Raw genomic sequence first — 25,431 nt, 5'->3', positions numbered from 1 at the left:
GTGCTGTCGAAAGGGATGAATAAACGGGGCGAAACATTCACTGAGCATTTGATTAAATCCTAAGGACGTTTTCACCCTCTTGGATAGCGGAGTTTGATTTAAGTTCGCCCGTACTTGAACGCAAGGATACCACAATTCACGGTAGGCGAGTGTTTTAAACTGGACGATGAGAGCATCAGATGTGCAGACGCGTCTGTATTTCTGAGGATTTGAAAGTTTCTTAACATGTTTTGGGATTACATAATGGCTTACAGTTGATAAATAGATACGTTTTTTTTATTTTTAAGTTATGTTGCTTATTGTTGCCTTTGAGCGAGTTGCATCTGCCAAATTTCACTCTAAGATTTTGTTGGACGTGAAGTTTTGTTTTACTGTTTAAATCGATGACTTACTGTAAGGGAACATTTCACGTTGACCCTTTTTTGTAGATTTACAGTAGGATTGTTTACATGTTGTTTAACCACCTGGTAAATATTACAGCTATGTTTGCATCGAACAAGGTGGGAGTGGCCACGTGATGTTTGGGTGTAACCAAGTTATTTGCAATCTTGTAGATGGAGCTATTTTGTTCTTTGGAAGCAAGGATGTTTGTGGCTGAAATGACTTGCAATCATAGAGGGAGCGGAGGTTTACTTCTGCCTTGGTTAACTTAATCACATTTGGCACTGGCAGCTGCAAACCTAATCTCATGTTGTGCATTTGAATTCAACCCAGCCATGTTTCTCCTTTTTTATACTATTTCTATTGCTTATTTTCAGGTAAAGTGGGACAGATAATATACAATATCATCAGCAGGGATTTTAAGTTTATGCCAAGTTTCTTCACTGAAATTTTAGAAGTGAAATATTGGTTATATATTATTCAATTTCTTATATAATAAGTGACAAAAGTTGCCAAAAGAAAATAATAAACAGTATGGTTTTGTGGAAAATGTAAGCTGGTTTGTTACTGGTGCAAGGTGGTCTTCCAGGTCTAACCCATTTGATGAAAGTCTTCCTGGTCAATTTTCCAGCTGGTAGTCACTGATTAATTATCTGGATCATCTTGGACCAGCTAATGGCCATACAGTAAATGCTTGATCCTATTACAGATCTAAAACAAGCTACCATCAGAAGTCTTACCTAGTCTGATTATCTCACATCTGTACAGCTCCCCTACATTAGAAGATTATGAAATATTCAAGCAGCTGTTGTATGACAATGATCATAATCCCTCTGATCAATTCTATTTATACAATTTATAATAGTCTTTTGTGATTGTTACTCGACAGACTCTACAGACATGATCCCTGCTGTAACCAATGTCACTCTGTAAGTGTAAGATCTCAGTCTTTAATGTCAGACTATAAGACAATCAACATTAGTTAAAAACGTATGCACGCAAGAAGACTCGTCCAGAGTTTTATATTGTCAATCCGTGACACGCTCAGTGACATTGAGATAGAAGCGGGATAGAAATGATGGCTAGCAAACCAAAACGATATCTAGTGTTAATTTTGATCACAGTTTGTCTTGAAAAGAAAAATAGAAAAGACAATGTTTGTGGAGTTTGTTGTCATACTAACTGTGTCTTCAGGTTCTGTGCTCCTATTATTATTATTTTTTTATTTGATGGTTGTCGTAAGAGAGAAGCCACTATGAAACTCAAAACTTCAGACATGGCAGAATTTCATCAGAGGTAAAATTTAATCACAATGGTCATTAATCAGTTGTCAGCAGTCATGTCAAATTAGCGATCAAAGACTTCAGATTTAAGTCTATATCAGAGGAATCATTTAGGATTTGCAAAATTAGTGGGCAAAATCACACGGTGTGCACCCAGCTTAACATGTTAGGGCAAAGTACTTATGTAATTGACCATTAAATCATCATTTAAAACCCATCATAAAAGATGTCCCATTTCTGCCGTACACACCCTACACAATTTCAGACACACATTCTTCAGTACTCCTAATACATCTGCAATATGTTTTCATTTATGACACAACTGTCACAAATCCCTGCTTCCAGAGATTCAGTGGCCATTTAAACTTAAGGTAGATGTCAGGAAAAAATCCCTTTTACAGCAGCAAGAGCCGTCATCCCCTTGATATCTATTGCTATTCATCCTCTGGCTTTAGTTAAGTCAGGGAAAGCCACTTTAAAGAAGCAGTCGCACTGGGGAGGAGCTGATTGGCAGGTGAGGGGCTGATTTGGAGGCAGCGGGATTAGAGAAGTGTCTGAAAGAGAGGAGACAAGAAGCTCGGTCAGGACCTGATTTCCCTTCAGTGATTAAACCGATTAAATGCGGAGAACAAGAGGGATGTGGAAGGGTTGACGTGCCAACACAAAGACTTTTCTCACTGTTTATTTGCTGTTTAAAGCATAAAACCTAATTCTCGTATGTCCATCAAACAATGGCACTTTAAAAGGGGCTCAGACGGTTTAAGTCAATTATAAAAACTGTCAGTGTCGAAAGCTGTTGGGTTTAGTCAGGGCTTCATGGCTGGCAGGGGGTGAAGAAGAGCAGATCAGCACCGCAGGCGTAGCTCTTGAGTGACAGCCAATATCGGTACACCTGTGATACTTACTGTACGGAATAGGCTATCTTGTTTGCAAACATTCTGTTAATGCTAGTTTTCCTCTATGTCATATAATTGTGGTTAAATGTCTGACTAAAAAGAATAGCATTACTGAACTAAATTGGTAGGGTCTGTTATTCTGTGTTCAAGATGATAAATAAAATATTGGGTAACTCATAAAATATTTATTAAGCATGATGGGTGATGCTGAGGTAGCATTTCTGACCACATAAAGTCAGCAGAATTGTACGTCCTTCTTTTTTATGTACTAGATGAAGAAAGTATTTAGTATTGCAATTTCCCACATTTCCCAATTGAAAATTCTCTAATGTGTTGAATTGAGCTTTTTTTTCTGGACCACTTAAAGGAACAGTATGTAATTTACTCAGCTTAATGTTGTTTTAAACCTGTGATTTGAAAGAAAGTTGACATTAGGTTGAATTAGAGCCTCAATCACCATTCATTTTCATTGGATCTGCATTATTCTAATGAAAGTGAATGGTGAGTGAAGCTGTCATTTTATCTGACATCCACTTTTGTTTCATTCAGTCCAATGAAAAAAAGAATTTTCATTTTCAAACATTTAAATGCTGCCACCATTTGGCTGGGTTGAGGAAAATTCAGAATTGGAAGTGGAATGAACTACAATTTAACAGAAATGTCACAGGTTATGTCATTGGCAACTTTTTAAAGTCATAAATTGGTCAAAAATAAAGCGTGTATTTAAAAAATGAAGGATAGATTTATCTATCTGCATGTAAGGCTTTTTTTATATTCCAACAATGTTTTAAACTTTCAAACAAAACTTTGTCAAGCCATCATTCAAAGTTTGTCTTGATGAGCCCTCTCTACACTTATTACAGTTATATTTCAGTTCATTTTAATATTCCTTTCTTACGGTTCATATAGCAAGTTTGCTTCCTCAATTTAAATTCAGGAATTTAATTGGAATTTTAAAGCATTCTCAACCGCACAACCCAGCACCATGCAACATGTCAGAGCACATGCCCTTCCCACCAGGCCACATCTCCTACAAAAAAAGAGTTCCTTTGTCCGGGACTCCACCTGTGAGCATTTGTGATGTTTCTTCCCCTGCCATGATCAATGGCGACCCAGGAGATCCCAGATTTCAGCTTGTAAAGGCTGTGCATTGAGGCCTCGTCTGGGCCCATCTGAAAAGCTTTTGAAGCTTGCGTATGTGGTTGAGAATGTTGATAAAGCGCACAGGTGTCTGTGTTCATTTCTACTTTCTGATGCGAGTCAGGGACCTGCATCATGCAGCGCAATGACTAATTAGAAAGCAAAAGAGAGACAAAATTTTATTTCACAATGGCAGTTCTATCATTCCACGCTGCACGTATGTGTAGACTGGTGTCTTTGTGGGGAGTCGTGGTGAAATTTCCAGGGACAAACAGAAGTCCCATCTGTTCCTGTTTTTCATCTGCAGTCAAAGCCTTGCTGCTTTCTCTAAAGGCTTAACAGAGGCTATATGTATATATATATATATATGTATATACGTGTATATATGTATATACTGTATGTATATATGTATATATATATATATATTTATATATATATATGTATATACAATACAGTATATATATATATATATATATATATATTCTCTGTATATACATACACACACAGGACCTCAATTATATTTTGTCTGCTTGTCAATCAAGTTTGAAAATTAACGTGCCTGGGCTAAAAGTCTTTTTTTTTTTTTTTTAAAGGAAAAAGGGCCATTAACTGCTCATTTTTAAGTCAGTTGTTATGTTTCTTTGTTGATGTCTGCGGCATAATGAACAATGGCCAGGTGGTGCCAGAAAACCTTCTTTTAAAAACACTTTGATACGGCAGGATATTTAGCTTGTATTATCTGTAAGCCATGTCCCTCCCTAATTATTTTCTCTGACAGACCTTTTTGGTATGTACAAAATTAATTTCCAAGTGAAATGAGTTTTGTACATCAATGTACATCTCCCAAGGCTTAGAATTAATACACTTGGCTTAACACTTGTGAGCTCAAGCTAATAAGCAAACTAAAGGAAAGACATAATATCATGGAATGCAGGTGTGCCACACTGGACCTGTGCGGAAATTCATACTGGTATTATTAACATGGATGTGAATGTGTTTTCTGTACAGTTTGTGTGTGTGTTTAGTTTACACTTTAGCAAAAACAGTAATATTGTGAAATATAATGTTCTGTCTACAAGGACTGTTCTCTTTTCTAAAATGTTTTAAAATGAAATTTATTCCAGTGATGGTGTATTATAGGTGTTGCGCTGCTCAAAAATTTGGGGACAACCAGAAAATTCTTTGAGGAATATTCTTTGTTGTATCAAGTCGCAGCAGTTTAATGATTTGACATCTTTAGTTTTCTCGCTTTGACTGGCTTTTATCTGGTCCCTCTGGTTACCTGACAACTATAGACTCATGTTTGCTTTCAGATGATCTACGTAGTTGCAAAAATGTTTACACTGTTTGTTGTTTAGATTAGTATTGAAAGACAAGTTAACTTTTAAACTCCTAGTGACATTGAGCTTTTTTTCCATTATCATTAAGGTTAATGTACTCAAACTGATAGCAGGGGGTTGTCAGTTGCTTTGGGATGTCAATGGAGGGACAGAAAGCTCTCAGATTTCTTCCGAAGAGGACTGAAAATCATACAGGTTTGGAACGACATGAGGGTAATTGGTGAAATAATTAGAATTTTTTGGGGCGAACTAACCCTTTCAAATTCTGGCTGATGCCAATAATATTATGGATAAACGCGTTCATAATAATTTCTGTCCTCTTTTGTCTGAAAAAATTACAAATAACAACCATGACCTAAAGGGCAAAGAGGCAATTGCACTAAAAATGAAATCATTTTAAATTCTACAAGTGAATTTACGCATCACAACTATAATGTACAATATGAAAATGGATGTTCGTTTTTAGATTTACTAAAGAACCATGAACATAAACATATTATTGTCTTTAGCCTGGGCTATTATCTCAGTATTTTTTAGTGATGCATTGAAAGTTTTGGCTGCATATATTAAAATGAAATTGAAATGAAAGATGATTCTGTTTCAATGGAGATATAAACAATACTTTATTTTAAACCAAATATAAACCAAACCATAATTTCTGTTCATTGCTACTTCCTATTCTCACTTCTTCCCTTTATCACTAATCAGTCAGTTTCACAAATCAACATCATCAGTCTCTCCACAAACCTCTGCCCTGGCTCGGTAATGGTCCCATGTCTCCATAATTGTCCACTTTTATGTAACCTGTAAATTTGAAAATGGCAGAACTCGTTATCCCATAAGAATATTTCAGCAGCAGACTCTTTTTTTTTTGCACACTTTCCTGCACTTGCACTATGCATAGACATCTTGTTTAATCTCTCTAATATCTCCAATGAAACATAATTATCTTTAATTCCAATTTGGCTCCCCTTATGGACTGAAGTGAAGTTATAATTGAAAAATAGCACATCCATGAACCATATGCTTGAATTAAAAGAACTGCTTTCCACAACTCATTAGATATGCTGCTTACTGCTGTTCACTGTGTCCTACTGTGCTCTAATAAAAAGCTTCATAATGGTGAAGAGAAACTCTTTGTAATGATCGTGAGGCCCAGATGGCTTATTTGAGAGGGACCTGTTCACCTTAGAAATTCTTGGGTCGACCACATACTATATTACACACCAACCCTTCATGAATCCTGCAGAATTGGAAGCGGAGGTCCTTGTAATTTCAGTTGTGTTTTGTGATGATGATGATTATTGATTGTTATGGTACTGCAACCTTCAGTTACGTACCTATTCTAATGCTTTAATTTTGCATTCATGAAGTGGCTTGAACTCTCTCACAGGGGCCGTTTATTGGGTAAATGCTGTTTGCTGTGAGGCTGGAGGAAGTCAAGTCAGAGCCACTGCCTTCGACTAGTGCAGTAATAAACCACATCAGCTCCCTCTGGAAGTTCAAATGTTTCAGAAAATGAGACACGGTGAAGAAATCTGGCCATGCAGTAAATAAGAATCAGTGTCTGCTTCTTTTCCCTTTAGGTATTGCCTCTTTTTCTTATAGTTGTCTCATTGCTGCTAGTTTAGTCTTTCACACTGGCATCAATCGAGTTGTAGTATGTAAGTAGAAATTGAAAAGTCTGTGAATGACAAGATTTTCATCATCTGTCTCCTTCATTGCTGTTCTGCAACCTCTGACCATTTATGTGTATCCTCTCATAATATAAGCTTAATATGGATATAAATATCTACAGTGTCAGGAAAGTTATTATGGCCTTTGAGAGCTTGATGGACCATTGACGGCTGTTATGTCCCTATGTGTTTAGGGGATTGGACGCAACATGAATGAGGAAATGTAGTGAATAGATTAAGTTTTTTGATATTTGATATGTTTTTGTTAATTCAATAATACTGAATGTGGTGCTCTCTTCATTTTACAGATTTTATGTTTATGATTTTTTCATTTTTACCTGAGTTTATTTTGATAAAAAAACTGCTTGCAAATAGATCTATCTAGCACTTTTGTTTACGTATTCATTCAACCCCAGCATGACATATATAACAGCCCCCATTTGTACATTTATATTGGTTTGTATAGCCTTCAGTTTGCATAGTTTGTAGGAGAACATTTGCCAAGTTGTTTTTTTGAGTAAAATGTAACACAAAATTGTAGAAATAATCGAAAAAATAAAATTGAAACCGCTGCTAATTAAATCACAGCCTTTTGCTTTTCAAAGGCCATGTTGTGACTTTGATTTAGTGAATATTTAGATTAAAATGATTAGATAAATTGGTTTAACTGTGCAGTTGGATGGGGGAATGTACTGTAACTGCACCAGGCGTGCCAGAAGATGTTGGACATTTTTCTCCCTTTAAATCTTTGTATATTTTCATAAACCGATTTCAACAGCTGGCCCACAAGTGGATTGCCCCATAGGGAAAGCAAGGTCCTGGTGCTTTGACTTGTCCATCCTTGAATGTTTTAAGTGTCTTTTATAATAGCACACCACCCACACTGAACCGCTGCAGTATCCAGTGACTTCATGCCGAAGGAATTGTTGAGCGGGTCATTGTTATTGAAACCTCCAAGAGACTGTTGAACTTAATCGTCATTATAGCTACTTGTTGATCAAACATGCTGTTGAGTGGATTTAGTGAATGTAGGGGTGTTATGTCTAAGGGAGGGGGTGAAAAGAGAAGAGTTGTGTGTATTGTGTGTAAGACCTTGCAGGTGTGCTGAGTCATAAAATATTAGATAAAATATACACAAGATTGTAGGTATAGAGGTATAAAAGTTATTATCAGGAGTCTGGTCAGGAGTGTTTTTCAAACAGTAAGCTTAGGTTGTGTATGCAACCCGGTACTGTATAGTAGCTTTGTGCTCAGTAAGTGGAAGGATATAGGTCATGATTGATTCCCTTTGCCCCTGCCATACTGGAATGGACTCCAGAGACCGATAGAGAAGCCAGGCTTCTCGGTGTTTTGCCATGTTCTTTGAAGGTACTGCACATAATTGAGTCCTTAGGGTATAGAGCTTGGCCTTCAGTGCTCCCCTTTCATGCCTAAGTTTTTCTCTGATAGCTGTCATCTGAAACAGCAGAAACTGAGATTCTCAAGACCTGATCTGCATTTTACCATGTATTGCTCAGAGGGACTTGTATGGAAAGGGAATCCTTACAAGAAATATTGTGGTATCCGGTTTTAAAAAAACAACAACTTTTATCTACTATTTTTTCCTTCACTGAGGTCGACCTGACCAAGGACAACTCGTTCCCCAGAAAAAACGTTTGGGAGGCCTTTCTTAAATGCTAGATATTTAAGCTTACGTTAAAGTGCAAACAGTTTCTAGTTGAAGAATAGTGTTCAGACAGATTGAATGTCCATCAGATCTGTCTATCAAATGACATTGAATGGTGCTGGCGTAAAGCAAAGCACATGATGTGATTCCCAGTGCACATCAAACTCTTGATGGGTAGCCTGTTATCTCATATATTTCTCTTTGTCAGGGGAGGTAACATACTTTTTGCACTTTTGTGCCACAGATGTGAAGAGTCTAGAGATGAAGATGGTGTTGGCTGATCCTAAACAGTGTTGTTGTATAGTGAACTAAACCTACTGAAATATTTTTAAGAAATAAAAAAAAACTGAAATGAAATACTTAAACTTAAAAAAAAAACTTGCAACAGACAAATTGCTGAAACAAATTTTATTTGAAGTACTTAAATTAAAACTGAAATATTAAAATATAAGCTATATAAAAAAGTTACTGACAAAACCACATAACAAAACATAATCTATAATTACAAAAGATATTATATAGAAATTCTATTTTTATATAAAAATATCTAAGCTAATTAGAAATACTATAATATTACAAAAATAATACTAAAATAACATTGGTCTTGAGGATATGAGTTGCTCTCTGTTGCATGGATGATTCACCTTCCTTCTATTATCTTTTCTGTCCAAAAGTTCCATACTGGCCATTAACAGTTTGCTCTATATTGTCATTGTTCTAGGCCATGGCCTGAATCTGTCACATAGTGTGACAGGTCATATGTTGCATAAGCAATCTAACAAGTGCCTATTTTTTCAAAGGAATAGTTGCTTTGGAGTGTATGCTATTTTTTATGATAGTAGCAATAAACATCAGCACAATGTTCATCTCTTGTACATAAGTTAATTTTCACAAACCAAACTATAATACATTCATTTCACAATTAGTGACATCACTGATCTCAATAAAATGTTTATTTTTTTAGATACGGTAATGGTTTTATTAATCAAAGCGTACACTGAGCCAAATAATTGTGTTACAGTAATATTGTTAAAGTTCCCAACCATCTGTAGTGGGGTAATGCTGTTGCAGAATAGATGTAAAATAAAAAGTCATATCCCAAATGCACATTATAAGGTAGTTAAATATTAACACATCAGTTGAGCTACTGACGTGTTTTCTATAGTTGAGCTGAATGACTGACAGTCTGACTCACTTTTAATATATGCTACTTTTTAAAATTGCCAATGTAACTTTTATGGCAGCTGGACACTAATGAGTAATGAGTGCTGATTTATCACAACTGTTTCCAGCCTTGGTTAAAGTCAATGTGCCGCTCTTTCTCAATCATCGTTTCTCACAATTTGTGAAGCATGGCAGGCTGTGGAGCCTGCAGAATTGAACTGCTCCTGGTGGATTTAACTCCACTGTGCAACAACTGGAAAGTTACAACAGGCAAAGATCGATATGGCTGCGGAGCAGAATTAATGTTCAGGAAAAAGCCTTTTTTAAAAAGCCTGTTCCTTTTTTTAAGTACCTTTCATTAAATTCTTTTTAACAGGATATCTTAAGCTTGGCCTTTTGCCTCCTTATTCTGGTTCTTCTAAAGATTTCAGTGTTACCCAATTTGATGTGATATTGTTGTTGACTCAGTGGAAACAGCCTAAAATGTAAAGACATGCAACTAAAGAATTTGAAATATTAGCTAGTAACTTTTAAGAAACACTGAGTTCTGAGACTAAAAGGAATATATTTTATATTTAGGTTGATTTAGGCTGTTGTAATGTAGAAATGCAGCTTCTTGTGTTTATTTTGAGACCTGTTTCTATATATATATATATATATACACAAAAACAGTATTATGTAATATATATTATATTTCCCTTTCCTTGTAGTTGTTGTTATTAAAGGTCTGCTACCTAACTTAAGCCTGTTGCGTTTCAAAACTGCATCTTGTTAATGCTGTTTTTTCTTATTTAACTGGTGGATTATCGAAATGTATTTTTTATTTAATGGATCGGAGAAAAAAATCATATGTGTCAAAAACCAAACAAATAAAAAAATTGAACATGCACAGATGAATCATTCAAAATAAGAAATTTCAAATCGAATTTTCATTCCATGCCGACTTTAACTTATCTGAACTTCAAACAGATACCTTACAGAGATTTTTTTGAATCTCTCATTTCAGCTTAAATAGACCTCATACAAAACATATATGAAATGGAAATGTATAACCTAACAAACCAAAAAGCAAATGAAACTGTGCACCTCAGACAGTTTTCTGCAACATTTTATTGGTACTCCATTTTCCTCTGTTTGTATCCATGGAAACAGATGAACATTTCAGTCCCTTAGTGCCGAACTCCCCACCATGGCTAATCTGCTCTTGATGCTCTGTGCTCAGAGGGTACAGGTTGACAAAGAGTTTTCTACAGTGCATTAAGTACCCGAGACATAAGTCCCTTATATTGTTTCGGTTCGGTTGTGTGGCCTCCTTGCTGATAATTAATTTGGTAATAATTGTTTGTTCCTTAGAAGAATTGGTGAATGTGAAGCATCCTTAAGCTTGAAGGTTAAACTTAATAAACTGATTGCGATGGCCTCTGGAGAAATGATTCTTTTTGTCAGTGCAGGCATTGTTCATATTGGCCACCAATGGTCTCAAGGTCACTGGTCAGATTATAAGCATGAGGCCTCTGTCTTAGTTGGATGCCCTTGTTGTTGCAAAAGTGATCCAATCAGACATCTAGCTGATCACACTTGAAGCACTAAAAGGATGCATGGATACTAATAGCAAGATGTTTGCAAAATTTGAGACTTGAGAGGGTGAGGTCTCAGGAACAGTGTTTATGTATTTCATGCCATATGAAATAATGACTATATCTTCATTTTATGCACATTTATTCACAGTCTCAGAGAAGAAGTGTGAAGCAGATTCTGAAAAGCAGCACGCTTGCCATCAGCTGGAAGGAGAGACATATACAGGTACATATGGTGATTTTTGATCATTTTTAATCATGCCATCAAAATCTGGCACTTGTCATTAAGGTCAGCATGAAAATGTTCTACTTGCAATCATTTTGTGTGCGTGTAAGGTTGGAGGGGAAGGATTGAAACTCATCTGGCTATTGGACAACTTATAACGTACTAAACAAAGATTTGTTCATTCTGATTTCATGTTGACTGAAGGTTTTACCCAGAACTTAGCCCGCCCACAACATTTGAGGTCGGGAAGTTCGGTCTGGACTTGATCCGTTGTGAAGCAAGTATGCCCGAACCAAAGCTGTTCGGACCAATCGAATTGTCAGGGTGGGCTTTATGCAATGATGGACAGATGATCAACTGTAACGTAATCATTCACGTCACCAAAGAGTGCTTGTGTTGAATTCGTTTACAACAAAGAATGGAGAATGGAGAATTTAGATGTGTAGATTCAGCCATCGCTTCTGTTATAGAAGATCTAGACATGCAGCGCATTAATTTTAAAAGAGTAACAGAGAAGCACGACCAAGGCATTTGACGATAGGAAAGATATTTTTGTCGTCCTTCTTACGAGATTCGGTCTATCCAATTGAGTGCAGAGGCAGTGCGAGTATGACAACGCCAAGCTAGTTGTACATGCAATTTTTCCTAGTTACATACATTATGCGCAACGAAGTGGAATTTGCATTCAGTTTACAATCTTGAAAAGGAAAATTAGAGCTAAGAGAGAATTCACTGTGATCTCTTGAGTCTAATTCTGAGCAATCTAAAAAGATGTTTTCAAGGTATACCACCATGGTTTCTGCTATCAGCAACTTCAGACATTCCCACACTGAAAAAAAAGGTTGTTCTTACGCTGGGTATATTGTGGCTTCTACTAAATCCAGCTGCTCTTAGAATGTTCAAGAATTATTGATTTGTATGACATAAAATGGCCTTTTTACTTTAAAAATTATTTTGTCTGTAGTGCTTTCTTCCCCTTCCCCTTTGCAAGTTCAAAACTTTCTCAAAACAAAGTCTCAATCTGAAGTGTTGTAACACTCTTCTGCATTGTTTCATTCATGTTATTGTTAGTATTTAGAGCAGATGGTTTTTAATCAATATTTCTCCATCCCTCTTTTTTTTCTCTCTGGTGCCCTGTGTATTACCAACAGGGTGTTAACCAATAAAAATATTTTTGACCCACCCTATCTCACGTACATGTTTGTATCATTTGCAGCATGTCATTGTAAGTATAGATGTCTTCTGGCAGATGCCTTGCTCTCAGATAGTGACTGGCATCCTCCAGAGACAGAGAAGAACAGCATAGTTCAGTTCGCAGATACCGTAGCACTCAGTTGCCTTCCAACACTAGCAGCCTCCTTTCCTTTTAGAATAATTAGTGCTGAGAACATTATGGTAACACCCAGAGGATGTTAATTTCTTTTTTGCATGGTTTTCAGACTTATTACTTGTTGTCTCCATTGTCATAGACAATGAAATAATAAGAGTTTAATTTCTAATGCACCTATATTTATTGTTTTTTCCAAACATATTTTAAGTTGATTTTTCTGTAATTACTTTATTGGCAGCTTTCTCGGGCACTAATCAAGTCTAGTCCTTGACTTTTCAATGGAGAACCACCATAAAGAGCCTAATTTGGGAATATAAATATTTGTTTGTGTGTGCTGGAGAAATTGCTCAATAGCTTAATATTTATTTATATACTGATATTAACTTTGACATAACCATCTCTAATGACCCCTTGCATGTGTTTTATAAAATATAAAATATCATAATTATCATAATTCCCTAATGTTTCTAAAATCCTATTAGTTGTCTGAATTTGTGTCTCATTGTCTGAAATGTATTGATTCTGTCCATATGAAATGATACTTGTTTAGGCCTTATATGTGCTATGCCTGGTCCTGACATGTTGTCCACCATGTTTTGTCCCTCACAGCATCATACTATGGACTTCTATTAAGAAGACTGTCCAATACTCAGATCTCTAGTGTATTTTAGGGTCAGCGTTTTCATTTTCTTAAAAAAAAAAAAATCTGTTTTGTCTGTCTGACCTTACGTCTGAGTCAAGCACATCATTTGAAGGTCATAGCATTTTGTGTGGAACAGAGTAACGGCTCCTGAATACCAATAGGGCCGTGCTAGATAAAACATCTCACACACAAAACTGTGATAAATTATTTTACATATTTAGTTGTTTGTTTATCTGTTTTCTATTTACATCTTATTGTGAACAAAACAGTACATGCATAAGTTCATTTGTTTTGAGCTTGTAATTTTTAATGAAAAAGTTTCCAGTCATTTCGGATTATTCCCCACCTCTTTTTACAATCTAACGCAAGAACAAGTCTATAACTTAAGCCCCCTTTCTAATTGATAATCCGTGTAATTCAGTTGATCACAATATGAAAGAAAAGATCACTTCTGTCACATTGTAACTTACCTTAATGTTGCTGTTTGAGCATAAAGCTCTGCTAAGTTACAAAGCACTCCAAAGAGAATTATTCTCTTTATCAGTAAAGCACTGTTTCTGAACTCCCTCAATTGTAGCGTTGAGTTTACTTCCGGGACTGTATATACTTCACAAAATTCCTCATTTAAATAATTCCCACCCAAGGCATACGTATAAAACAATGAGGACTGGTTGAGTTGTGTTAGTAGTGTGTTCAAACTCGCGGTTAATAGTGGTAAGGGATGTGAATGTGTTTTTTGACATTCAAGCATTAAAACTCGAAGACCCCAAAAACAAAATCAAGGCTTTGTGAAAGGGCCTAATATGGTACCAAGGGAGTTTACCCCAAAATGAAAATTCTATCTCTGAATTCTAATTACTCACCCTCATGCTGTTCCAACCCCGTAAGACTTTCGTTCATCTTCGGAACACAAATTAAGATATTTTTTGATTAAACCTGAGAGCTGGCTTCTAAGGGATTGAAACTTGCCGGCCCAGAAAAGTTATTAAAGACATCGTCCAAGTGACTACAGTGACTCTATCTTAAGTTTGTACGTCACACATAGGCTCACTATTGGCCGACGCTGGTCATGTGTGGTATGCGTGTGATGTACAACACAGAAGCGCTTTGGGCTGGCAAGTTTCAATCCCTTAGAAGCCTATGGAGGTGTGATCCAGCTTTAGATATAATCAAAAATATCTTAATTTGGGTTCCAAAGATGAGTCTTACGGGGTTGCAACAACAATAGGGAGAGTAATTACTGACAGAATTTTAATTTTTTGGGTGAACTAACCCTTTTAGTACAATAATACTAGGTGATTAGAAGTCTAAACTGTTAAACAATCACTCTTTTTAGTGGTATGAACTTCGGAACAGTCTGAGCTTTAGTGAGAATATTGGTGTAGCAACTAATCGATCCTTAGCCTAAATGCATATATGGCCTCTGGTATGGGTTGTAAGCGTCTCTCTTTAGGTTGAGGTTCTGACATAATTAGATAAGCAGGCATATCTCTTCAAAAATACCATCCTCAGACAGACACATCATACTCCAGAATGCAGATATCCGTGCATGATTGAAGGCATCGAGCTGAGAAGGGATAGACATAAATAATGGCTTGTGTTTTCAGATGCATGCTATGAAAATGAATACGAGTAATGCATTAGCATGTGCTTTTGTTGCATCGTTCACAAAATGCTATCAAATGAAAAGAAAACCCTCTTTTCTTTTAAATTATTGCCTTTAAGTGTTGCCCTTTTGCTTAATACACTCCTTTGAGAAACTGAGTAGTATTCATTGACCGAGTTCTGCGCCGGAGAGCGGTTCATTAATACACAGGTTATGATGTATGTGTTGATGCCACATGAGATGGTAAGTCAGACAGACGTTTCCCAAGGGCTTCAGTAACTGTCTAAAGAGAAGCGGCGAGTCCTATAAATTCACTTTATGTGTCTGCTTAGCATTCAGTTCACATCTAACAGCAGCCATTGACTCCTGATTTTTAATATGGATCTTCCCTTCACCCTCCTTCACATTTTTTTCTCTTTCCTATCAAATGAGAGCCATAAGAAGAAAATATTATATTTTTTTATGTATTCGATATTTTATCATGCTATTCATTTGAGGTTATTTGGTGCAGTGACTTATCATTAAAAGTTAAAGCAAGAGCTGTTTGACCTGAGTATCAGGTGCTTGGAAATGAAGATCTGGGAGAAAAAGAAAGACCCCTCATGGGTAAAATACAACATTTAGGTCAGTCTCAGTTCAGAAATGCATGCCAAATATATCATGGTTTCATTAAGAAAATACAGAGAGGTCCATACATCTATAACAATAAAGTTCAGAGTTCAGATGCAAAAGCCTCTAAATGCCATTTGAAATTTTCTTCTTTAATGATGATTTTTATCAAACTTGTATATTTAAGTTCAGTAATTTTGCCATTTAAGTGAAATTACTGAACTTAAATATACAAGTTTGATAAAAAATCATCATCAAAGAAGAAAATTTCAAATGGCATTTAGAGGCTTTTGCATCTGAACTCTTCAAATCTTCTTTTGACAATATAGTTAGACGGCTTATTAATATACAGACTCCTGTTGGAGCTCCACCTTTTCATCATTGTGAACAATAAGAATACTGTTGAGGGAAGTTTTAATTTTAAAGTCTACAGAAGTTTGGCACCATTGAATGGTTCATTAATCAGGCTTTAATTTTGACTCATCTCTCTTTGTATGTTTAAATGCAAAAGAGAGAATGCTTTCAGTGCTGAAGCGTTTGAAGTTCAATATATTCCACTGAAATCACCCCCATGCTGGAACAGTGATGAGAAAAGTTAAAAGCATGCTGTCTGGTTTATATCACTCAATAGAATGCAAATATTTTAAATGGTTGTCTTTTACAATGCACTGTGGCTTATTTTTTATTATATATATATATATATTTTTTTATCATAGCAAACATTAGTCCAATATTAGCCAGTGTAGGCTAGTGTTAGTCATCCAATTTCTCAGCAAATACAAAGGTCCATATAAATAGCAACAACAGGTAAAGAAATAGTTCACCCAAAAATGAATAATCTGTCAGCATTTACTCAACCTAATGTTGTAAACATGTATGAAAAAATGTAATTGGACAATATATTTTTCAATCAATCAAAAAAAAATAAAAATAATAATAAAAAATTAGACTCTTTTCAGAATAACTAAAAAAGAAAAGAAAAAAAAAAGAAAGAAAGTCATACAGGTTTGGAGCGACTTTAGAATGAATAAATTATGAACTATCCCTTTAAATGGTTAATGAAATAAGAAGGTGGTGCCAGAACAGTCCATATTTATTTATTCTCACTGAAACTGCCAGTAAACATTTACACCGTTGCATCTGAATTCAGGCAATACTTTGTTCATGTGGTATTCTTTCACTGAGCTTTAGATTGATTTGCTGCCAAAAGGGGTGTTGCAATTTGTGACAGGAAATCGGAGAGAAATGTCAGAGGCAGGCATTTAGTTTGACACCTTTCTTCCATTTTTAATCAGTGAGTGTGACAGACCTCTGACAAAAGACAGCAAAACTTCACCAAAAGCAGTCAGTAGGCTAGGAGTGACATCCTCTACCACAGTTTTTAGTTGGAAAACATGATCATTCCTCAGACACATCTTTCCCCAATGCTATTATTTGTTAAGCAGTTTGTACTTCGCAACCAGAAGGTCTTACACGAAAGCTGGATCTCATAGGTCAGCTGAGACAAACATGCACAGATGGTTTGAAGAGCAATGTCCTCACATCACACTCAAAAAGCTTGTAAAGAGTGTTTACTTGCAGAGTGAGGAGTGGATGAAGATGATCCTCCATACTGTCTGTCTCTGAGCTCTACCTCCCAGTTGGAGGCTGTTTTGTGATGAATGAGGGCAACGTACTCTGTGAAAATACTTGATGTGTATTCTACGATTCTTCCTGGCAGCTGTGACAGGTTGATTTATCTAGAGGCAGTGTGTGATTTGTTCTCTTCTAGCTGAATGCAGAAACCATAGTTCAATCCTGCTCCACTATCTCCTCGGTCATTAACTTTCATCTACTGCTCTAACAGTGTAGTGTTTCCTCCTCTACAGTTCAAGAGGTCCTTTTGCATTAAGAAGATGGATCAGATTGTGGGGTGCTTTTTGAGTTCAGTGAGGAAAAAACAACCGATTGTGACATTTGACTTTTAACTGAACAGAAGACAAATGACTTTTTTATTTGACAAATTGTAGTATCACTGGATTAAGAAGCACTTTAGTTCCTTTTTTATGTAGTGATTATGTAGTGATTCTTGTTATATTTGTGCCATATATACATATATGGTTTGTTAGTTTGTTTCTGCTTTTATGTTATTTTCTGGTGATAATAATTCCAACATGTCACTATGTCAATTTGGAAGTAACTCTGCAAGGTATCCAATTTTACTCCCGGTGATCTTTAAATTAAAAAATGGGACCTTATATGCAAATGACGAATAATATTTTCTTGTGAAAAATGTAATGTTTTGTTTTGAATACCATTTATTACAACAAGATTTGGATGTGAATATATATCTTTAATTACAAGAAAATGTTCCCAATTAATTTCAAACTGGATATAACCCGGAAAATGACTGTCAGAATCTGGTCCAATGATGAGGAAGACAGATCAGTTCAATAAAGTTAAGTATTTTTTAAATAAAACAGAACAAGTAATTCACAGAAGAGAATGGTCAGCTTAATAGTGTGTAAAACACAACAATATCGGACAAAGACACCGTGTTTGTTAAATGAATGATAGGTCGCGGAAAAATAGAACATAATGGTGACAATGGCCAATTTCGCTGGTTGTGACAGTCTTTCTTGCAATGTTTTTTTTTTTTTTTCTGGATGCACCAAGTTTTGTTGAATTATGTTTCGGAATTATGAAATAAACACAAATACATGAATCTGATTATAATGTTTAGGGTACATATAACCAGAACTTTCAGAATATGAAATTCAATTGGATTCATTCGGATAGATGAAAAGTTGTGAATGAAAACATGACTAATGAAACAAGACATTGTAGGTAAGTAAGTAAGTAAACACTTTATTGTCAGTATTCGTCATCCAGGCAAAAAAAAAAAAAAAAAAAAAAACAGTTATGTTTTTCAGTCCGAAGTTTGAAGTTCGAAGCTCCCTGGTTTTCACGGTGCATAGTGGAACTTTATAAGGAGTGAACGATTCAGTACACTGGTAGGATTTTACGATTGAGACCCTTAAAATGTCTGACGCCCTGACTACTGAAGGGAGTTGATTGAGACCCACCCTTAGATAGTCACCCAGTGCCGCAAACACATTTTACAGTTCCTCCTACACCAAAACAATGGTGCGTTCACAACACAACTACCATAATTAAGATATTGCAACCCGTGACGTTTTCTACCTGGAGCTGTTCACGTCCCCAGACACAGAATAATGCATTTTTATGGCAACACTATCAATGCCGAAATGAATTTGAAGCAGTCAGGTGGTACAAGTCTGTAAGTTATGCTTTGAGACATTTGTGTAATTTAAGCCTGTCTCTCGTGGCACTTTGCAGACTCTGCTCTGCTGTGTGCATTCATTTGTCTTAGAGGAGGCGTGGCTTTTAAGAGCGCTCTGAAGGGAGGGTGGGATCTTATGCTTTCAAAGCTAGCTTGCTATTGCTAACCTCTCAGAAATTGCCTACCCTACCTTTAATTGCGCAACCTCACAGAATCATAACAACATGACTGGTGGCAATGGTAACAATTGTTGCAAATTAGTGTTGTGTAGAATCTGTCACCATTTTGAACAGAGCCTGGAGCCCTTCAGAAAAGGTTTAAGCAAAGCAGCACAGATGATAAAAGTAAATTTGATACATAGGGCCAGATTTACTAACAGTTTGCACCAGCGCAAACCCTCTTTTTGGCGAAAATTAGCATTGAAAAGGCGTGGACATTTGTTTTTGCAGCCGACCTTATTGCATATGCATTAGTAGGAGTTTCCTTTTCAGATACAAAATCTATAAGAGGAGAGTATAAATGAATCATGCAAGGTGATTTTCGAAGGTTTGAGCTAGTCAATTTACTGGGATTTGGGTCATTATTTACCACCCCAAAAAAAAAGCTTGTCTTAAACCAGACACTAATTTGCGCTACTCTTGGTAGATTGCGTTTGTCATTATGGAAATGATCCAGCTGCATCTGCGTTCTTTAATTTAACTCTCCACTCCCATCAGCGCTTTTGTGGAATTGCACTCAAACGCTAATTTGCCCAGTTTAGTAAATCTGGCCCAGAGTGTAAAGAGACCAAAAAAATCAACCAGGGTCCATGTAATATAACCCTTTTGCCCATTATTGGAGTGTCTGGATTGTTGTGGTTAGGTTTATTGGCCTTAGAGAAAAAGGCAGCTGTGGCTCTGTGGTAATGGACTTGAGACTTGTGGGCTGAGCCTTCTAACTTTCTGAGGCTGGTGGTCTTAATCTAAGACGACTGATATGGCCAACCACCCACCTTTCCGCACACACATACAAATAAAATTGCTCACCCACCTGCAAGTTAACCGAGTTTAGCGGGGCTCTTCTGCCAATTATAACACCTGACTGACTTGCAGTGTTGCACAGGAAATTACTTTGGGAAAACCAGGCTGGAGGGATTATTGAATTATGCCAGAACTGTTCCGTGAGAGGAGAGGTGGAATTATTTGCTGCCACGGCATCTACAGTCAGTTCCCGTGAAATCGGCCAGCTGTTTGGAGCTATTTTTACAGGGACCACAGCTGCATAAGGCTAGCTGAGAGACTGGCTGGTCATAGCAAGCAGAAAATATGAGAGTCCCTATTATTATACGCACTATTGCTCCATCTGATCCCAAGGGCCAGTTTTTGAGACAGTAGCTCAATCAAAGCTACCTGAGGGAGGTGAGCTCCGGACCCAGTGCACTAATGAAGAACTGTGACCTAATTTCCCCTAATGGCTTGTAATTATAGAGAGTGCATTGTCAGCGAGGGACACTTTAGCTTTGTATGGAGGGAGCATTTCCCATCAACCTTATTCCTGTAAAAAAGGAGAAAAGGCATCAAACATAATATTCCTTACCATCACACAGCTGAAAAGCAGGACTCTGAGTATAAATGAAGGGCAGGCTAAAAATGATCATTAATTTCAGGCAACCAGAATCTAATTTGACCTCTCATTTTGTTGTATTAGCACCCCCTAATAGTGTTTTTGTACAGCGTGCACCCTCTATTGTCTCGTCATGGAGCAAAGGGAAATTAGCATGATTAAAGAAGCGCAGGTGATGGAACACCATTTGAAAACACCTGGAGCATGTCAGCTGAAAAGAGCAGCGAGTGCTTAGATGAATTCAGAGAAGGTTTGGGGCACACAGCTTGCGGTCTGGAGTGCTGAAAGGACATGTTTATTTAGCTGGCTGGTGTGAAGATGAACAAATGTGCTCCAGCAGTCCTGATGGTGTTGTTTCCTTTTCGCGAACAACTCATCGCGTACGTCGAGTCAGCTTGTGACATGCATGACCAGTCGGTGTGAAATGTTTTTTTTTTTATTGAGAAAATGTTTTACATCCATCTTTGTGTTACATTTCCAGGAATATGATTACAGGAGATGCCAGTCATTCTGTGAACGACATAATGCAGCATTATTCATCTGGAACGCCTGAACAGAATATGTTAGTCAATGTGTGTTTCGTCAATGCCAATGTATTATTTAAGTGACAAATTCACAAAATGATCTCACTGAATGAGCTTCAAAACACAAAAGTCCAGCAGTCACTAACAACACTGACTCATGGACTCATCTTTAGACGGAGCATGTGACAGTAATGGCTTTCTTTGTTTCTCACGATGTTTATTCAGGGGCAGGGAGAAGCTTCAGGAAGTATGGAGGGGGACTGTCTAAGCTGCATCAAGTACCTCATGTTCATCTTCAACTTCTTCATTTTTGTGAGTGCTCTTTTACTTTCTCTTAAATGGCACATGACCACTCAGTTATAAAGGCTGTTGTTGGCTGACTGTAGGCTGAGAAGATTTGCCTGTGACATTATGCTAGTTGTGTTTTATTTGATGATTTGCTTTGGTTGGAAGTGTGAGAAATATCCGTTTTAGAAAACAATGTCTGATGATATGCAGGTGCAGATTCCTGATAGCTTTTCTTAACAAAATATGTTATTCAAAAGAGTCTGAGTGATCCAAGTTGCCACTTTGAACAAATATTAATGTTACGGTATGAAAAAATGCATTGATCTTGCGCCAACGTTTTGCTCATGAACCACATTGCACTTGCTTTGTTTCTCAAAAGTGTTTTGTTAGCAGCCTCATGAACTTCCTACTGCCACACTAGTGCTGTGGGAAAATGTGCAGTTCCATGGAAAAGCTGAACATCAATATAGCAATATCATAAAATCATATTTTGTGTTTATATTGTGCAAGGGTCTTTACCAAGCCCTTTTCTCCTCATTTAGCTTGGAGGTACATTCCTTCTAGGGGTGGGAATCTGGGTGCTGGTGGATCCGACAGGTTTCCGGGAGATTGTGGCAGCAAACCCTCTTCTGTTTACTGGAGTCTACGCAATTTTGATCTTGGGCGGGATGCTGTTCCTACTGGGATTTCTTGGCTGCTGTGGAGCCATACGAGAGAATAAATGTCTCCTACTGTTTGTATGGGCTTTTTTTTCTTTCTAGATATAATTTATTGGTATGGGTCAATATGCAATGATATTGTATATTTATTGTTTATTGCTCATTTCCCACATTCTCACTTAAATTTAATGTAGAAAAACACCAAATAATTTAATTACACACAAATTTAGTAACACTAAATGTAATCTTTAGCAAATATCCAAATAAATATATTATTGTAGCTTATTATATTATTTTTGTTATGTTTAAATATTTTATTGTTATGTTTTAAATGTTTTATTTTTAATTTAATTTATTTAGACAACATTTTTGTATATTTTAATCGGTGATAACATGAAAATTGGCTTATTTGCTTATCAGCCAAAGTTATATTAATGTTCTTCATTCCTAATTAGCATTAAAAAGCATTGTGTGTAACACTTAATTATATATATATATATATATATATATATATATATTTAAGTATATAGATGCATATATATTTTTTATAATATAATATACATTTTTAAAATCGGCCATAACATGATCATTTTTGGCTCATTAATAACAGCAAGAATTATATTAATACTGTGTTTTTTCTATTTAGCATCAAAAAGCAAATCTTTATTTATATAGCGCTTTATACATATATATTTTAAATAGCTATAAACATGAAAATAATACTTAATAATATGAAGCCTATTTGTTAAAAATTTAGGCCTGGACTACTATACTCAAATATCTCAGAATCCTGTTTTTCTCCCACAGTTCTTCATGCTCATACTCGTCATATTCCTGGCAGAGCTGTCGGTGGCCATTCTGGCGTTTATATTCCGGGAGCATGTGAGTATTATTATAGCTGGATATCATCAAGCCACCTCGGCTCTCACTAATTTTGTATATGCTTGGATCAACAGCTCACCAGAGATTACTTCACCAAGGAGTTGAAAACACATTACCAAGGCACCAATAGCACTGATGTCTTCACCTCCACATGGAACGTCATTATGACCACAGTACAATAATACTGAATACCTCTACCAAGCTCTACTACAACAATAATGGCATTCAGGACGTTTAACTGACTATTGGTGTCTCCACAGTTTGATTGCTGTGGGGTGAACAGTGCTGAAGACTTTGAGGATCAGAGTCTCTTCAGGAGGCTGAACCCCAGCAGAATAGTGCCAGAGGTCTGTTGTCAGAGGAACGATCTGATGATGAGCAAAGAGGACTGTCTCAAGGGAATTATGCCAATCCGGAATAAGGTCAGCAATGAGTTTACAAATTAGTAAATACATGCATCAAGTAGTTTACAGTTGATTAGAAGGAAGAAAACCAAACATGTTTTTATCGGAGGAAAAAGGGACGTGGTATCCATCTTATTTTTCAGGTGAGAGCTGGCACTGCCATTTGATTCGATAACACTTTAGAATACTGTTCCTTCATTACTGAATAACTACATAGGAACAAATGAGTAATGCATTATTAACATTCTAGTAACTACTATTAACTAACAAGAAACAAGTTATAGTGCTCAGTTGAATAGCTATCAGTAACTAATTGTTTCATATGTACATGCAGGTTCATAATTAACATGACTAATGCATAATTTAAGGTATAATAAAAGGTAACGGTGAACCACTAAGGAATCAAGTGTTACTACAGTACATCTTTCTAAAGGAACTACTAATTATTTGGATCAGTATTCTAAAGTGAAAAACATGATAACTATCTAATATTGACTGAAGTCATTGTAAGATTTTGAATAATAATTCCTTCCGATGGATTTGGTAACACTTTAGTCTTTACTAGTGCGTTCCCATGATCTTCACTTTAGAATAATGATCCAAATGCTTAGAAGTTCCTTTAGAAAGATGTTTAACACTCGAGTCATTATATCCAAAACCTTACAAAAAGCTTATGACTTCAGTCAATGTTAGGTAGTTATCAAGCTTTTCACTTTAGAATACTGATCCAAATTATTAATTGTTCCTTTAGGATTAAGGATTTAAGGATGTAGTAACACTTGATTCATTACTAATGGGTTACCATTACCTCATATTATACTGTACATTGCATATTATAAGCCTGAATATAGTATTTCTTATAGTAGTCTTCAGTGATATTAATTAATGAAGGAACAGTATTCTAAAGTGTTACCTGTAATTTTAATATGTCTAGCTGAAAACTGTTATTTCTTACCGTATTATTTTAATGTGTTGTCTTAATTGTAAACACACTGGTTTAAAGAGCAAACCATTTTACGGTTTTCTGCTCTTTGATATTCTTCTTATTATTTCAGTATAGTGGCTAATAAATTGGAAGACTTACACATTCACAGAAAACACCTTACTTCATGTTGAAAAATTAGGTGGATATATAATCGATATAATAAATCTCAACATTAATGTGAATTTCAGTCATATATGACACACAGTATAAGTCATGTGTACTCTTCTATAGATATATTGATTCTAACCTTTTAGAATGACAACACTATGAGCGATGAATAAATGAGAAATTCAATATCCATTGAAGCAGCAACCTTTTGTTCTCTCATATTGAAATTCACACTTCTTTCAAACAGGGCTGTTATTCAGCAGTGGTGGACTATTTTGAGACATACATCTATATGGCTGGAGCCCTTGCTATTGTGGTGCTGACTATTGAAGTAAGGTTATGATTTGTATTTTTATAATGAAAGTTAAAAGTATGATGTGATCCATTTACACTTAATGTATTGGCAAAAAAGAACTGTGAGTTGTGATCGCCATCTAGTGGAGGGAGTTTTAGTAACTTTGCCATGTAATGTTGTTCAATGTAGAATATTTTTAAAACCTTATTTTTTGACTGATTGTATTTGTATTTTTTTTCTCTTTCATCAGCTCTTTGCCATGGTGTTTGCTATGTGTTTGTTTAGAGGAATCCAGTAATTTTCACGCTCAGTAAGGACATTTTGAAGAGGAAGAACGTGGCATGACATGGACAACAATTTTTAAATAAGAATAAGAAGAAAACACTTATATATTTGCCATCTCTGTGTTGTTATGTAACAAATTATGTTGGAATTTTTGAGAATTGCCAAAAATGTATCGTACTTCACAGCAGGGACTTGTGAGGTACTTGTTTGTGAAAACGTAAAAAAGTAAAAGTAATTCGTACATTAAAGGTGGTATGGAGGGATGCACTGATATTTGGTGGAATATTTATAGATGACAAAATACTGATTCCTACTAAGATGTTTTACCTCTTATCTACAGTAGATTGTTCATCACTGAACCAGAGCCATGCTTAAAAAAACTACACCGTGTGAATGAAAGGGTGTCTGTGAAACAGAAAAGTTTGGTTTGTGTGTGTGCTTGTGTTTCTGTAAAATAATCTGAGAGGCCAGCAGCTTCTATAAAATAATGTTTTGTGAGTTACAGTCATTATGTAATTTTAGTAAAACTGTGGTGTATTTGTGTTGTATCTTATGTAGACAACGACATTGAATGATATT

General features: G+C 36.1%; 1 protein-coding gene across 2 annotated transcripts; it reads left to right on the top strand.

Moving 5' to 3' along the window:
* tspan18a (tetraspanin 18a) lies at window positions 1-25,431 on the top strand. 2 transcript variants are annotated; one of them, XM_039656615.2, is made up of 9 exons: window positions 1-141; window positions 11,275-11,349; window positions 21,172-21,258; window positions 21,777-21,971; window positions 22,701-22,775; window positions 22,850-22,948; window positions 23,036-23,197; window positions 24,520-24,603; window positions 24,818-25,431. In XM_039656615.2, the coding sequence occupies exons 3-9, from the start codon at window positions 21,196-21,198 to the stop codon at window positions 24,863-24,865; spliced, it is 726 nt and encodes a 241-aa protein (XP_039512549.2). In that variant the 5' UTR covers window positions 1-141; window positions 11,275-11,349; window positions 21,172-21,195; the 3' UTR covers window positions 24,866-25,431. The 2 variants fall into 2 exon arrangements, with proteins under 2 accessions (XP_039512549.2, XP_039512556.2); XM_039656622.2 differs by lacking the exon at window positions 11,275-11,349.

Source organism: Pimephales promelas, chromosome 1 (genome assembly GCF_988280905.1).
Source record: "Pimephales promelas chromosome 1, fPimPro1.hap1.1, whole genome shotgun sequence".
NCBI lineage: Eukaryota > Metazoa > Chordata > Actinopteri > Cypriniformes > Leuciscidae > Pimephales > Pimephales promelas.
The sequence above is the reverse complement of the archived record's forward strand: the minus strand, read 5'-3'. Positions and strand labels throughout refer to the sequence as shown.

Coding starts and splice junctions, on each gene's coding strand:
- tspan18a (XM_039656622.2), top strand. CDS start 21,196: ATGGAGGGGGACTGTCTAAGCTGCATCAAGTACCTCATGTTCATCTTC. Junction 21,259..21,776: donor TCTTCAACTTCTTCATTTTT/GTGAGTGCTCTT, acceptor CTCCTCATTTAG/CTTGGAGGTACATTCCTTCT. Junction 21,972..22,700: donor ATAAATGTCTCCTACTGTTT/GTATGGGCTTTT, acceptor TTTCTCCCACAG/TTCTTCATGCTCATACTCGT.